Source organism: Hoplias malabaricus, chromosome 5 (assembly GCF_029633855.1).
Source record: "Hoplias malabaricus isolate fHopMal1 chromosome 5, fHopMal1.hap1, whole genome shotgun sequence".
In the NCBI taxonomy this organism is placed as follows: Eukaryota; Metazoa; Chordata; class Actinopteri; order Characiformes; family Erythrinidae; genus Hoplias; species Hoplias malabaricus.
Window position 1 is genome coordinate 14,692,536 of NC_089804.1, and position 16,179 is coordinate 14,708,714.

Genomic DNA, 16,179 nt, shown 5'->3' on the forward strand with positions numbered 1-16,179 from the left:
AAAACTGAAACGTGGTTGCGACATGGTCTTCCAGCAGGGCGGTGATCTAAGCGTTTCTCCAAATCTTTGACAAAGTGCCTTAAAAACAACAAAGTAAATGTATTTGAATGGCCATCGCAAAACACCCTATTAATCGCGAAAGAGTGTTTAAATTTACAAGAGCAAAGAAGTATTATTATGTTTCCTAGAACACGCTACTGACTTCTCTTTTATTTCTCCGTATTTCTGCTCTCTTGATTATCTTAATAATGTCAAATTCTCTCTATCTGTCGATGCTTCTCTCTGTTAAACATGTAACAAGTTCTGTGAATGTGTGGACAAAAACGGTTGCAGGGCTGCCCCATCTCCTTGCATTTTGTCTTGGGTAGCCATGGCTGGAGCCTGGATAATTGCTCTCAAGTCTGCACCCACAGACAGTAAACAGACTTGTCAAACAGAAGGTTGAGCAAGGCCGTTGGCTTGTCGTTCTACGAGGGGGTAAAAACGCAACTGGGGATAGAGGGGGAGGATTTTCAAAGGTGTTTCCATTGGAAAGTTGTGGTCCTTGAGCATCTGCATTTTATTACACAGGCTTGATGGCAAAGGCCAACAAAGGTGGTAAAGCAGGTCATTGAAGGGTTGCTTAATTGCTGTTTACTTGTGTTGGACCTCAGGCTTCTCACAGCATCCTTTGTCACATGCATGCTATGATTTACAAATCTCAGAGAGAGTATATATCTACCTTTTCGGTTAATCACTCGCTCACCTCCTGTGCTGACAGATATAAAGGGGAAAAGCGCAATATCTATCAGTCACTAAGAGCATAAATATATACACACAATAGGTGTAAAAGGGTGTTAAAGCATTCTAGTTGCCAAGTAAAGTAGACAAAGATTTGACCGACTCTAATTACCTGCATAGCCTTGTGTATTAGGACCTGTTAGAATAAGGAGAATGCACTGAATTTGGTTGGGGATTAAGGCAGACATGCCTGTGTTGTAGCACATGAAAAGGATATGCATAAAGTACATCTTAAGATTGCTAATAACTTCCTGGATTCAGTACAAGTATTGGAATCTATACGACTAAATGGGGGCTGAGGTAATGGTAGAAGACCTGTTATCTGAGATCAGTGAACCCTCACCCTGCAGGCTTTAGCTTTAGCCCTCCCCAACTCTTTTGCTGCCAACAGTTGTTTGCAGCTCAGGAGCACTTCTACTTGCATCCGGAATATACACCAGTTGCTAGGATAAAGGAAAAAAGTCTGCATGGCCCTAATTAGAGGCGGCAAAAAGTCCCGGCGCGCCATTGGCCCAGCATCGACGGCCAAATCAATAGCCTTGTCTCTTATCAGCCTCTGGCCTTCCCGAACAAGACTGCCCTTTCCTCTCTTCCCTTTCCACAACCTCAGCTGACACTGCATCAGTTCCCATGCGGTGTGCTGTGTGTGTCTGTGTTACAAACTACGTTTTCAGAAAAGTTCGGGATGCTGTGATGAACAGAACGCAATGTTTTGCGAATAATTCAAACCCTATTTTTAGTTGAAAATAGGTCAAAGAGAGTATTTCAAAGATATTGCTTTTTTTAAAAAAATATGCTCATATTGAATTTGATGGCAGCAATATTTAAAAAAAAAAAAAAAAAAGTTTGGACAGGGGCAACAAAAGTTGTGTAATGCTACCCAAAATAAATAAAAAAAATATGTCAACAGGGCTGTGTCTTGACTTGGTTGAGAACTCTTTCAGAAGTACTGATGGGGAGGTGTTCAACATTCCAGAGAACCCTCTGTACGCAAGGGACATGTCCCAAAATCAATATTGGCTGGCTGTGGTCTTAAAGCCCTACACGATTCTGTAGTGGAGAAAGTGGTAAAAGCTAGATATAGGGCACTTTTTAAATTAAATTGTGTCTTGAAAGCACCCTTTAGAGTTGCACCTTGGTATGGTGTACATTGTCATAGCAACGGTTAATCACTTCCTGTTAGTAGAAAAGGTAAATGATAATGTAAACTTGCATTTATTTGTCAAGGGGCAGTGTTTGGCTTCACACACTCGCACTTGTGCTCCCTACCAGTGTATGGTTTTAGATTGTGGGTGAGCACCCGGAGGAAACCCAAGCAGACACAGGGAGAACCACACCTCAGAGAGAGTAATCCTAGGTAGGGTCTGAAATCACAAACCCAGAACCCTGGAGCTTTATGGCAGTGACACTATGTATTGTACCACCCTAATTCATACATCGTGCTTTACACTCTTTGCGTGTTTGTACTGTTCTTTCCCCTGGTACAGGAAGTTTGTAGAAATGTCATTTTTATTTTATTTGTTTTAGCAAAGGTTATGTTGAGGGGAAACACAACCTCAGCTTGCCCTCTAGACCTCAACATCCTGCTGCTCTACAGAAAGACAATACTCATACAAACACCCTCAGAGGCCAGGGAATTTACCTCCAGCTGAATTTGATGTTTAGAATTTAACACTGACAAGAGGTTGGCACAAAGGAATCTTTTCACACTGCTACCCTACCCTCATTGTGGCGGTTGGGGCCCCGTACCTTACACTCCCTCGCTTATCTCTGTGCTAAATTTGTAGCTGGGAGATAGCCATCAACCTCCATCAGCAACCTCTTGGCCACTTGTTGATATTGCCACAGTGTGGAAATGCAGGCTGCTCAAATAACGCAGATAAAAAGCCCCCGTGGATCAGATAGGACAGTACCACTGACACAGACACTTCTGTTTGTGTTCCTCGGAAGCATGATGCCTCACTTTAATGGCTTTTGCAGCTTACTCAGAGGCGAAGATACTCTCCTTTTTTCAAGCAGTGGAGAGGGTTTCTTGAAAGCTTTTCTTTAAGACCTACAGCAGTTCTGTGTTTTCCTTTCCTGTGCTACCTGCATGCTTGATTGACACGATAATGTGCTCTGTATAGTATTATTGCTAAGTGTCTATGCTTGTGTGTGTTTGTGTACGGAACTTGATATGGAACACTGATGCAATCGAGCAAATGTATGGAATGTGTAAACATTCCCAACAATGTCAGGAACCCAAGTCATAAACTTCCTACAAAATGAAATCAAAATATGAAAATCATTCATTTTGACATGTGCAGTTTCCCAAGAGGTCTTTCCATTATATCTGTCTCCTCACTGAGTGCCATTATCTCAATAGTCTCTTTTGCAGAATGTTCTAATGTATCCTAATCAAAACACCCCACACAATGCTTACATTGAGAAGGTTCTTAACTGTACCCAGGGATTGAAATAAGGGGTTGGAGGTTTAAGCATGTCATCCATCTTGCAGTCTGTGGCTTTTTACAGGGACAGTAAATCCGTCAGCTTCTGCTCCACTTGTCACTGACCCTGTCTCTCTTCCTAATTAGATAAACATATTAAACGGCATTCAGTTTATGGCATAACACTACAGTCAGCCAAATCCTTCGATGAGCCCCGACCGTGACGTGAGGAAGGGTAATCCTGGTGACGAGTTGACGAAAAAAACAGCTCTTGCGGTTTCAAAGCAAAGAATGAGGATTTTGGATAAAGTGGGGAACGTAACCCTCGTAGCTCTGTGTCTTCTCGTTTCCTCACTTTCAGCACACTGCCCCCACTCCACCCTCGTCTTCCCATGGCTATTACTGTTTACTGAGACAAGGTAGCATTGTCTAAAATAATCAGTAATAAAATGTTACACTCACATTTTTTTTTATTACTAATATATGTCTTCTGTATTTGTGAACCCAGCTGGACAAACCATGTCAAACTGAATAGCGTTACAGATACATTACAAGCACAGCACAGCTCCCCAGGGCAAGAAAGTGTTTCTGTTTACTTTTCCCTTCATATCCTGAGAGGACCATCCCCATAAATCACACTGTTAAGTGATCAATGCTCCATCTGTGTGTTCAGACGTTAGGAAAAGCTGAAACATTTTGGGAATGAATGAGAGTTGCGTATTACTTCTGCAGGTCACATTTCTGATAATTAACTCTGATCCGTTTCCTGATCTTATCATGAAATAAAAAAATAAATTAGCTCTTCTGAATGGCACAGATGTACACAAAGGACGTAATCCGTACTGCTATGTGATAACACCCTGGCAGCCCGTTCCCCAAAAAGCCAAAACACAGACGTAACACAGTAATTGTTTTATGTCTGTAGTGTTGAAGTGTGGATAATTACATTGATGTGAAAGTGTTGAGTGAGGCTTTTTTAATGGTACTGTACATGCAGCTTTCAATGGCATTATCTTCTACACATGTAAAGCATAGGATTTTGTAGGATTTAATAAACTAACAGTAATTTTTCCTTTTGTTCTTCGTGTTTTTCCAGGATTACCCAAAGAACAGACACCCGGGCTGGAGCAGGGGGTCAGTAGCGTATCATGCAGGTGGGTTCACCTTTGTATCTTTAATCAGTCTGTTTCATACAAGCACTTTCGTTTTTGAACAGAAAGAATGGGACTGTTTCGCTGTGCAGTGCTGTATCGCAAAAGACCTTATTTTTGTTCCAATGGCTCAGTCTTTGCAAGTGAGATGGGTCACGATTTTATGCCAAAACTCGTTTATCAGACATTTCTAATCATATCGCAAAGAATTTAGATCTTTCGCCATCCGCCACAAATAAAATTCAGGGAATCTGGGCCATCTCTGTCCCTGTAGGGCAAGGATTGAATGTTGAATGACACTGATGTTGAATGTTCATGACCTTGGAGTCTTCAGATGGTGTGGCAAGAGAAACTGTCATAAATAAAGGCACATGTGCTCGGGAGTAATTCAAAAGACTGTTGCCACTTAACACAGTTCGCTGCTGCCACATGAAATGCAATCTGAAACTCTCTTATGCAAAGAGAAAGTTCTCAATTACATTAGTTCTATGCAGGATATGCTGATTACTCTGGGCTTAAGCTCATCTCAGATGGTCTGAGAACTGTGTAAATGTGTGCTGTGGTCAGAATACGAATGGGACCTTCCAGAATATGATCAGTGAAAGGTCCAAATTGGAGGTGCATCAGTGCCCAAAGACAGTTGACACAGCGTATTTGTGAATGTACCATTGATAGTGGAGGTGTGTATTGAGTTTTCCCAGGAACCTAGGATTGAAAAAATGACAATCAGATTGTTATAATAATAAGTATTCTTGAGTCTAACGAATTGTCCTTAGCCCCTGAACCAGAATTACTGACCGTTTTTTAATATAGTATGGTTGCTTTTAAATGCTACACATTCGTTTCTGAATGAACTTCATCTAAAGCTGTAAATCTGCTTCAGTATCTCCCCCTGTTTCATGTGCATGTGCATGTGCTTCTACTTGGATTACAAGGGGGCTTTCTTGAGTGTGGTCAGCAGCCACATCTCTGAACCTCTGGATCTGTGGGCTCTGTGTCTGCAGCTTATCGAGGGCCTGATAACAGAAAATGGAAGATGGAAGGCCGATTAGCAAGGAGAATGAGGCTTCTGAAAACCTGGACCAGATAAAGCGGTCTATCTCAGTCGGCAGATTCCCATCTTCGCACAGTAGAGAGAAGCGATTCCGCTTTATCAGATAGAATTTAGTAACCTTGCGCAGTTAGTCCCTTGCAAAGACAACCAACTGTGTTCTCTCCCTTCACTTAACACACCTGTCCTGACACCCACAGCTTTGTGCTAAGGGGATTAGCCCACGAACAGGCTGTGCTTGGTTGCATTAGCCTCATGATGAGAAAATGCAGGGTTAAACTCAGATTTTAATGCATCCTACAATTACCAATTACAGTATGTTCAGCATGTGGGTTTGTTTTGTTTAAATATTTAAATGGTTTTTATGGTAATTTACTTAAAAGTCAGTGATGTTGGTTGAAAACCTTCTGCTTTATGGATCACAGTGTGTTTTTCGTACCATCTTGCAAAGGTGCTGGTTTTAATTAAGCAATGTGCACTGTGGATGGTGTGGTGTGACCACCATGGCAGCCGATGTGGCTCAGGCTCGGGGCTCTGCCACTCATTGGGGGTTATGTGTGTCCCCGTGGCTTTTGGCCTTATTGCTGTAGAAAGCCGCAAAAAATGTGCGCGCCCCAGTAGAGCTCCCGTTAATCATTTTTTTGTTAGTGAGGTGAGTGATGGATGTGGTTTTCCATGCAGTGTGCAAGGTTTGCTTCACTATGCTCGAGTTCACATGCAGGCATGCGCTATGATCCGAGGCTCCACAGCAGCAGCCTCTGCCTGGTCTCTGTAGCACATGTGCCAAACCCTCCATCAGCATCTCAACACTTAGAGAACACCATGCACCAGCATGTGATTAACCCCTTGGCTTGTTACATCCTAAAGCTGGAGTTGTCTTACCAAACACACCTCAATAAACTAATTTGGACGTCACTGTTTTAAGGCTTTTTATGCCATAACTTTGAGGGGGGCTATGTTACAAACGGACTTACAAGCTAAATCTTTGGCCCTGTCAGGATTACTCATCAAATCTGTGCTTGGATTCATGTAGCCTTATCATCACTACCTCTCCACTATTATTCCTCCCTGTGCACTGAAGGAGCCTGCCTGCTTATCGCACCCATCAAGCCATGGCTGTTTGTTACTGGGACCTTGAGGAGGCTTTTTCTGGGACACTTCATAATGCTTTGTTTATGATGCGTGTCTCCTGAAGGCAGCTTTGGCAAGGCCTCAGCAGCAGGCCAGATGAGGACAGCATGCCTCATTAAGGCACTCCATTCTATATGAAGCCCCCATCTGTGACGGTAGTCATCACACTTGATGCCACTGCCTGGTACAGTTCCAGAGAGACACCCGGAGCAAAGCCCTAAATGGGATCCGTCACAGCCCTCTGTTATGTTCAGATATTTTATCAAGAGCTGGTTCATGACTCCTGTCATTAGTACAAGGTTTTAAACCTTTTGTCAGAGAGTGAGGGGAGACGCACTGCTTCGCTTGGAGTTTAATTCAACTCCTTGCCAAGTGGGTCATCACTTACATTGTCCATTCTACAAAGTGCTCGATTCAAGTACGGTAAAATGCAGTGGTACACGGACACAATTACAACTTTGCCCTTATTCGCAAAGGGCTTTATTTATGAATGTTTTTTTTGCTTCTTTTTTATGTATTTGCCTTTTTTTCATACGCATGATAAACTCTGTGTTTGTTTGACGTGTACTAGGGACCATTGCCCCTGGTTTTTCTCTTAAGTCTGAAGGAACATAAAGTATCTGCCTTGTTTGCGGAATCACTGGAGTCAGTGGCATCCCAGCGGAGATGTCTTCTCTTGTCTTTTCCAGACGGGTCAGTGGGAAATGGCCTGTGGTTCGGAAAAGCCCTGTGCGTTCTCTGGTGTACCGTTTCCTATCGGCTCAGGTGCCAGAATGCCTAAAAGTGCTCCAGCAGGCTGAAAAAGCACGCCCAAACACCCCTTGCTAACCCACCCCCACTACCCCCAAACTATTTTTAGCTGTGTGACAGGGGCCCGCATGGGAGTCTTAATGATACAGTGTCTCCATCACCCTCCCCGCATTCAGATAGAGATTGTTTAAACAGTATCCTGGGCCGGGGACGGGTCCCATGACAACTCCACAAATATTTACCCTCCATGCGGTGTAATGGGCTTTTCTTTTGCAGATTACCTAGTCGATGTCTTTCTTTCACTCCCTCTTTTATTGTTGTTGTTGCCTCTGTCTTGGCATCTTTTGTTTGGTTTTGTTTTATGCCAAGCCCTCAAATAAGAGAGCGTGGAAGAACTTTAGATAATGAGGAGAGAGCTATACTTTGTTTTGTGCTGTCAGTCTCTGTATCAGGAGCATAACAAGTTCTGGGATCATTAAGAACTAAATACGAGTGGAATGTTCTAACTTAACAGGGATGTTTTCAGTTCACACAAGGTCTCAACATGGAGGAGCAGGTGTGGAAAACCACCAAGTTTTTTTTTTTTTGTTTTGTTTTTTTTTAATCCTGCAGGTTTCATCACAGATTCTTAGTCGCTATTACAACAGTGATTTTCAAAGTATTGATTTCATTGCACTCATTCCAGACACTGGGTTTTTAATGTGTGCTGTGTGCATCATAAATGTACCTGTGAGTGTTATAAAACAATGATTGCATTCACATGAACAAACAAGTAATTTTAGTTCATATTATGCAAGCCTGTCTTTTAACCGTGTGTTCAGCCGTTCACCAATGTGTTTTAGTGTTGTATAATGCCATAGGTATCAACAGACACTGATCAGCCATAACCTTTTTTCACATTCTGACCATACAGGTGCACCCATACGTTGTAGTTCTACAAGTACAGAGTGTAGTCCATCTGTTGCTCATACATTGTTAGTCTCCTTTCACATTATTCTTCAATGGTCAGGACCCCCACAGAGCAGGTAAGTTTTGGGTGTTGTGCTGGTGTAAGTGGATCAGACACAGCAGTGGCTGCTGGAGTGTTTAAACACTGTGTCCACTCTGTTAGACACACACAAGTGGGTATGTATGTAATTTTAATGTTGTGGCTGGTCCAAGTATATGAAGAGTAATAGCAGTTATGAGATTTAGCAGTATGCAGTATGTCTCTCCATGTGCTTGACCATATAATCTGTCTGTCATTCCTACACACTATATAACCCTCCTATACATTTAGGTTTAGGCTGCTGACACATGGTGGCCATCAGCCATGGCCTTGTAGACTATAGAAGCATGAAGTAGCTGACTGGCCTGCAGGTGTAAGGCTTGTAAAACAAACCCTTATCGTCTGTTGGAGTTTAGCTGTAACCGTAATTCTGTCACGGTTTCGACAATGTAAAAGTTAAAAACAAAAGTATCGTTTTAATATTTCGGTTTGTCTGTGTCCAACAGATGATGGTAAGATCTTCCATGGCAGTGGAGTTGGAGATCCATTTGGGCCACGCTGCTTTGAAGGAGACATCATGGGCTGTGGGATCATGTTCCCCCGTGATTATGAAGGTAAGATCTCTCACGAGATGCTTTTAAAGCAAAAAATGGGTGCGTGTATAGGGCTGTGTAATTGTTTGTGTCATTACAGTGTGCTTGCCTTAATTAGTACTGTGCTCAGGTTTGGGGTTCATTCCATACCGTGCTACATGCCAGCTGATAAAAGTTGTTGAAATGTGGCAGTTTCCCAGAATCAGATAAACTAGATTGGAACTAAACTGAATGTAGCAAATGTTAGCATTTCTCTGTGAAGTGTTCCTGTAGTCTGTGTTTAGTGTTGAGCTGATAAATATTTCTCCTTCAGATGAAGTCGATGATGGGGATGCAGTGGATGAACGGCCAAAGTCAGGCAGAGTCCAAAATTTTCTGTACTTGTATGATGAGGACGAGGAGGAAGAGGGTGATGATGCAGATCAAGAGCAGGACGGAAGAAAGGTTATGGTAAGCAGTTCTGACATTAACGCTTGAGTCTTGTCCTTGGGCCCCAGTGGAAGCGTAAACTAAGTTGAACTAGTTTAACCTGAGGATGTAGTGTAATTTGAGTAATTACTGATGAGATCATTGATTTTTTTTTTTTCTTTTAATCCAGTACAAGCTTGCAATGTCTGATTAGTAATAATTACAGGATGAATGATCTCCTGTAATTACACAAAACTCCCACAGTATACAAATCTTGTCCTAATTGATGTTGTTGTATTGTAATAACAAAACCTGGTAACAGACACGGCTATGCATCTGGTTGTTATTGTTATTGGGCTCAGATGTGTAAGACTAATGTGAACATCTGGGTTATAGAAGGTGTTACATAAATGTCAGGTATTTGTCCTGTATACATTATTACATACTTTTATCATAATTGTACAACTGTACAACCAAATTTGTACTCCACATTTAACATATAACCAACCAAGGGCACTTCAGTAATGAGTGCTGAGGGAGGAGAAAGCACTATTGCTTCAATCCACCCATCCCTATTTTTACCTGCTGCTCTAGTGGATTGAACTGGTGACTTTTATGCTGCGTTCAGGTGCTCATCGGAACGTTGTATATACCAGGTGTTTAAGTAGTAAATAGTTTGGTAAACAGTTTGGGTGTTTGGCTAAAGATCCGCCCACTGTATACAACATTCATTCATTATCTGTAAGTGCTTATCCAGTTCGCGGTGGGTCCAGAGCCTACCTGGAATCATTAAGCGCAAGGCGGAAACACACCCAGGAGGGGGTGCCAGTCCTTCACAGGGCAACACACACACTCACACTCACACCTACGGACACTTTTTTTTTTTTTTTGAGTCGCCAATCCACCCACCAGTGTGTGTTTTTGGACCGTGGGAGGAAACCAGAGCACACGGAGGAAACCCACGCAGACACTGGGAGAACACACCACACTCCTCACAGAGAGTCACCCGGAGGAAACCCACGCAGACACTGGGAGAACACACCACACTCCTCACAGACAGTCACCCGGAGGAAACCCATGCAGACACTGGGAGAACACACCACACTCCTCACAGACAGTCACCCGGAGGAAACCCACGCAGACACTGGGAGAACACACCACACTTCTCACAGAAAGTCACCCGGAGGAAACCCACGCAGACACTGGGAGAACACACCACACTCCTCACAGACAGTCACCCGGAGGAAACCCACGCAGACACTGGGAGAACACACCACACTCCTCACAGACAGTCACCCGGAGGAAACCCACACAGACACTGGGAGAACACACCACACTCCTCACAGACAGTCATCCAGAGGAAACCCACGCAGACACTGGGAGAACACACCACACTCCTCACAGACAGTCACCTGGAGGAAACCCACACAGACACAGAGAGAACACACCACACTCCTCACAGACAGTCACCCGGAGGAAACCCACACAGACACAGAGAGAACACACCACACTCCTCACAGACAGTCACCCGGAGGAAACCCACGCAGACACTGGGAGAACACACCACACTCCTCACAGACAGTCACCTGGAGGAAACCCACGCAGACACTGGGAGAACACACCACACTTCTCACAGACAGTCACCCGGAGGAAACCCACGCAGACACTGGGAGAACACACCACACTCCTCACAGAGTGTCACAAGGAGTCACTGGAACACAGCATTAGTTCAAAGCCTGCATCTCCAAGCTTAATGCCACACCTGTACCCCTTGGTCAGTCAGATACCACAACTTTCTTTACTGAAATTCGAAAGTAGCCTAAAGTAAGGAATGTTTTATGCCGCACTTGTGTATGTATATAAACACTTATTATCTTAATTCTGCACTTAATAGTGTTATTTCTATTACTTATTTACTTATTGTGTATGTAAAGCACGGTTTGAAGACATTTCACTACATTTGATGCATATGTATTATCAAGTGTTAAAATTGAAAGGCACTGTTATTGGCAGGATGATTAATTATTTATTGGTTAATTAATGACTTGTTGTTAGATTAATGGCATTCACTGTCAAGCTGGTAAACCTGCGTACACCTGCACACACGCACATGCACACGCAAACACTCTCAGACGAATGCTTGTCTTAAAAGCATTTGTTGCTGTAGCATTTGGCCCTTTGACAGACATCCCTGTGTTTTTTAGCTCTTGATGCCTGCGTGTGACACACACTCTTTCATCATCAAAAGCATTGGTGTTTTTAAAAGCATAATCATCTCATATTTCTCTTTTTTTATAACAACTGCTCACTGACAGGTTCTCATTTGTCACTGCGAAACCTCAAAGCCTTAATTTGACAGCTACATAAATTAATCGTCATGGTCTTTGTTAGATGATGAGGTTGGAGTTGGGTGCACACACATTTTTTTCGAGGCAGCAATGCTTTCCCTCAGCAAAAGGGCAGATCTTTATGTTCCAGCTTTCTGCACGTGCTCACTGGGTCCTTTTGATTTCCTTGAGTGTCAAAATGAAGCCAGGCCTATGTTATTGTAAAAGGATTTCAGCGCTGACTTGACACAATCTCTTGACCACAGAGCCTTTTAGCTTTGCCTACTGGGGATGGGTGATTGTGTGCCTTGCCACACTTTCACAAGAACATGGATGGGTGCATTGGGTTGCTCACTGTATTGCTTCTTGATGTTAAAAGGGAAGACAGGACTTGATTTGTGCATTTTTTTTATAGTTTTGCTTGCTTAATCTGTGTGCGTTACTTGTTAATACAATTAACACTACTGTATTTTATTGTTATCTGCATGCATACAGGCAAAAACAAATCATCAGCCTTGTTTGAAACATGTCTTGTAGTTGGATGAATATTAACCTTATAAAAGCAAACAAAAAAGATTAGCCTCTGTCCTCGGAGGAGACTTGATACTCCAAGTTTGAAAGGGCGATTTACATGATCTTATTGTGGCTCTCAGCAGTGTCAGCATAATTTTTTAAATCACTTTTTAGTTCCAAAAACCACCATTATGTTTATCTCAGATACATTTCATTTCCACACACTTGACCTTACTGAACTCAGGTACTGAATTGAGGCCAAATCTTCACTTAACTTTCTTCCATTTTCTATTCGACTGATATATTGTGTTTTTAATTAATTAATTTTATTTTATTTTTTGGAAGAGCTTGGGCCTGAGGCCCAGTAAATGCTATAATAATACACAGTCATGGCTGCTGTGTATCTTAGCACTCCTAAACAAACTTACATATTCACAAAATATTTCTGCAGTGTTTCATGATAAATCACAGTAGGTGCAGGCTGTTACCTCACAGTGGACTTTCTCAGTCCTGTTTTAGCTCTGCTAACTCACAATGAAACACTCAAGAACACTGTCTTCAGCAGCAATAGGAATTGAGGCTGCCACCTAAAATGAGTGTTAGTTATTTAGCTTTTACCCAGAGGTGTACAGAAGCATTCTGCAATTGAAGACAAAAGCGCTTGTGTAATTATTGTGTTTTTAATGCAGATATGACTTTATATTTTACAATTTTATCTTAATTTTTACTTTTTATTATTAACATGATGCTATTAAGGGCGGCACGGTGGCGCAGCAGGTTAGTGTCGCAGTCACACAGCTCCAGGGGCCTGGAGGTTGTGGGTTTGATTCCCGCTCCAGGTGACTGTCTGTGAGGAGTGTGGTGTGTTCTCCCAGTGTCTGTGTGGGTTTCCTCCGGGTGACTGTCTGTGAGGAGTGTGGTGTGTTCTCCTTGTGTCTGTGTGGGTTTCCTCTGGGTGACTGTCTGTGAGGAGTTTGGTGTGTTCTCCCAGTGTCTGCGTGGGTTTCCTCCAGGTGACTGTCTGTGAGGAGTGTGGTGTGTTCTCCCTGTGTCTGCGTGGGTTTCCTCTGGGTGCTCCTGTTTCCTCCCAGAGTCCAAAAAACACACATTGGTAGGTGGATTGGCGACTCAAAAGTGTCCGTAGGTGTCAGTGAATGTGTGAGTGTCTGTGTTGCCCTGTGAAGGACTGGTGCCCCCTCCAGGGTGTGTTCCCGCCTTGCGCCCAATGATTCCAGATAGGCTCTGGACCCACCGCGACCCTGAACTGGATAAGGGTTACAGATAATGAATGAATGAACGAATGAATGATGCTATTAACCATGATATTTTTTGCTAACTTGATGATTCCAGGCAGGCTCCTGACATGAGGGAATACTTCCTTACCGTCTCGCACAGCTTAGCAGCAGTTCAGTTATCACTCAGGCAAAACAGAGATCATTTTAATTTCATAGGACAATCACAAAGAAGTGAAGCTCTTCTGAGCTGTGAGATGATTGGTTTAGCTATATTAATTATGTTTAAACTGATTTTATTATTATGACTGAAAATGTTGACTCACTGTTGCCCCCTCTGCTTTCCTCATAGGTTTTCTTCACCCGGAATGGGAAGATAATCGGCAAGAGGGAAGTCGTAGTGCCAGCAGGAGGCTTCTACCCCACCATTGGCATGCTGAGCAGTGGAGAGAAGGTGAAGGTGGACCTGCACCCTCTCAGCGGCTGACGGACAGCAGGCACGGCTAATCCTGCGCTAGCCCCATATGCCACGTGGCAAGCCCCCGGGCTTTCAGATCATAACCGCAAAATCAGAATGGGGACCGCAAATCAATTTCACGTTTATTTATCATTATTCGTGGTTTAAAATAGACCTGGTCGAGGGGAATGGACATTTTCATATCAATGGCCATGACCCCCAAAACAACGTATGCATGGTTCTCACTTAAACACAGACAACAGATGCCTCTGATATCATCTTTAAATCTTTATCTCAACTCAGAGTTCTATGTTTTTTCATTATTTTTGCTGACTGTTCTTTATAAAACCAAACCCTATTTGTCTAACGAGAGAAATAACAGATTGTATGAAGACAGACTTTTTCTGTAAAATGCTAGATCATATGTTCCTATATATTTTTAATGTGCTTGTACATAATGTAAATTTATAAGTGGGCTGCTGTAGAAACAAACAAGATGCCACAGGAAGTAACAAAGAATCATTTCAGGAAAAAGATGAATGAATGGATGGATGGATGAATGAATGAATTAATGAATGCAAGGGGTGAAGGGGCAGGGGCTGGCATTTCAGTTTAAAATAGCATGCATTCAAGGGGCAGTCACGTCCCTGAGCATTGTCATCACACTCCTATTCCCTCTGTTCCACACTCCCCCGCCCCCTCAGCAGATCCTAAAGCTAGTGACATTTCCGTCCTTTTTTTTTGTGTTCTGTATTTCTGAATGTCAGAGTTAATCATGTGCCACTTCGTTATCTCTTCTTCCTGAAAACGAGGGCTAGGGCTAAAGCCAAGGAACGTCGTGTAGGAAACAGTGATGCGTGTGTTCAGTGGCTGCTACAAAACAAACAAAAACTAAAACCAAATTAATAGTAATAATAATAATACGACAAATCCAGGCAAGTGAGAGAAGGGACAGTACGGTTTATTTCTTTAGAAGGCTGGTGTATTCAGCGCACTTGCAACAAAGTACAAATCAATTTGAGCAGTTGTAAGCAAGTCTTAAGCTTTCCTCAGGTTTTCCCCCCACCCCCGATCATCCACTTCTCACTGTGATTACAATGGTCTTCATCTACACGCTCACTCGGTTACTTTATTTAAAACTGTATTCTCCATCTATGTGCTTTAATGTCAGCTAGTCCATTTCACTAATGCCACAAGCACTTTAGAGCAGGTCGGTTTAAAGCCGTGTGTCTAAGTACATGGAAGCGCGCTGGTACAGAACTGTGAATAGTATGTGTTTTTTTACCTTTACATACTCAGGAGTGCTGAAGAATGCTGGGAAATGTATAATAAAGGGTGGTGGTGACATCTGCACATTCTGTTCCAGCCATTTAGACCTACTCCATTTTCACCTTAAGACCAATCTGCAAATATTTTTTCATGTTGTTCAAAGCCAAATTTCTTATATTTTCTCAGATCAAGTCGGACACGTCAGCCCTCTCATCAAAAGGGAATATAATTTGGTGTCTCACATATCTGTTAAACGGTTACATTAAACTACATCTGTCTGGCAAAGCTTTGCGTCACTGTTGTGCTTCACGACTTTTTAAACGGTCGACATTAAAAGTAACGGCTCGTGTTTGAACTCCACGTTACGTGGAACGCTGCTGGCTTTAGTTTGATTGGGAAAAGCCGAAAATGCAACCACTTTCTAAGACTGAGTTTAGGAGGCGTTAAAATAATCTCTGCCAACTTCAAGCCTCCCAAAAAAGCCAGAAAGCGTGTATTCACCTAATACTGAAAGATTCGATGTGTAATACGAGTTGTTACGTTTATAATAAAGTAAAAATAAAGCCTGGGTCATTTACATATGTTTAAATATGGGCATTATGAGGGGAGGCCTTCTGTCAGTTCAGATTATGTAAGCAGTAGACAGCCAACTGCAGAAAACTTGAAATTCTTGTGCTTGAATGTGGCCGATTGGTGTGTTTAGTGAACGATGGACAATTGACTCGGTCACAAATGCTGCTGTGGGGTTTCTTGTTGATATAAAGGGCAAAATCTTTAATTGTAGCATGTGTTATTTTGGCAACATACTGCCTTATCTTCACTGTAACAGACAGCTATAATTTCCACGAGTCTTCGTCGTCCAGAATTTAAGCAAGATTCCATTTGATAATTATAACCCAATATCCATTTAGGAGGAGATTCATCAGACAGGAAAATGATGCACTATGTACAGAATGTGTGTAACCATACAGTGGATAGAGGGGTCAAATTCCAGAGAGTATTTGCAGCGCGAGCCGTGTTAGTTATGGCCGTCTCAGCACATTTTAGGAATGTGGGTCCGCTCATCTTCAAATCACGGTTTCCTGGAGAGATTTTTGCAT

General features: G+C 42.6%; 1 protein-coding gene across 1 annotated transcript in view; it reads left to right on the forward strand.

The window, feature by feature from the left end:
• The window catches only part of spryd3 (SPRY domain containing 3), a 38,447-nt gene extending 22,519 nt beyond the window's left edge, over window positions 1-15,928 (forward strand). Inside the window, exons 8-11 of the mRNA XM_066670102.1 lie at window positions 4,306-4,363; window positions 8,787-8,894; window positions 9,187-9,323; window positions 13,706-15,928. Of these exons, the coding sequence (XP_066526199.1) occupies window positions 4,306-4,363; window positions 8,787-8,894; window positions 9,187-9,323; window positions 13,706-13,840 (438 nt within the window). The 3' untranslated portion in view covers window positions 13,841-15,928. The remainder of the gene's footprint in view (window positions 1-4,305; window positions 4,364-8,786; window positions 8,895-9,186; window positions 9,324-13,705) is intronic.
• Window positions 15,929-16,179: the final 251 nt, after the last annotated feature.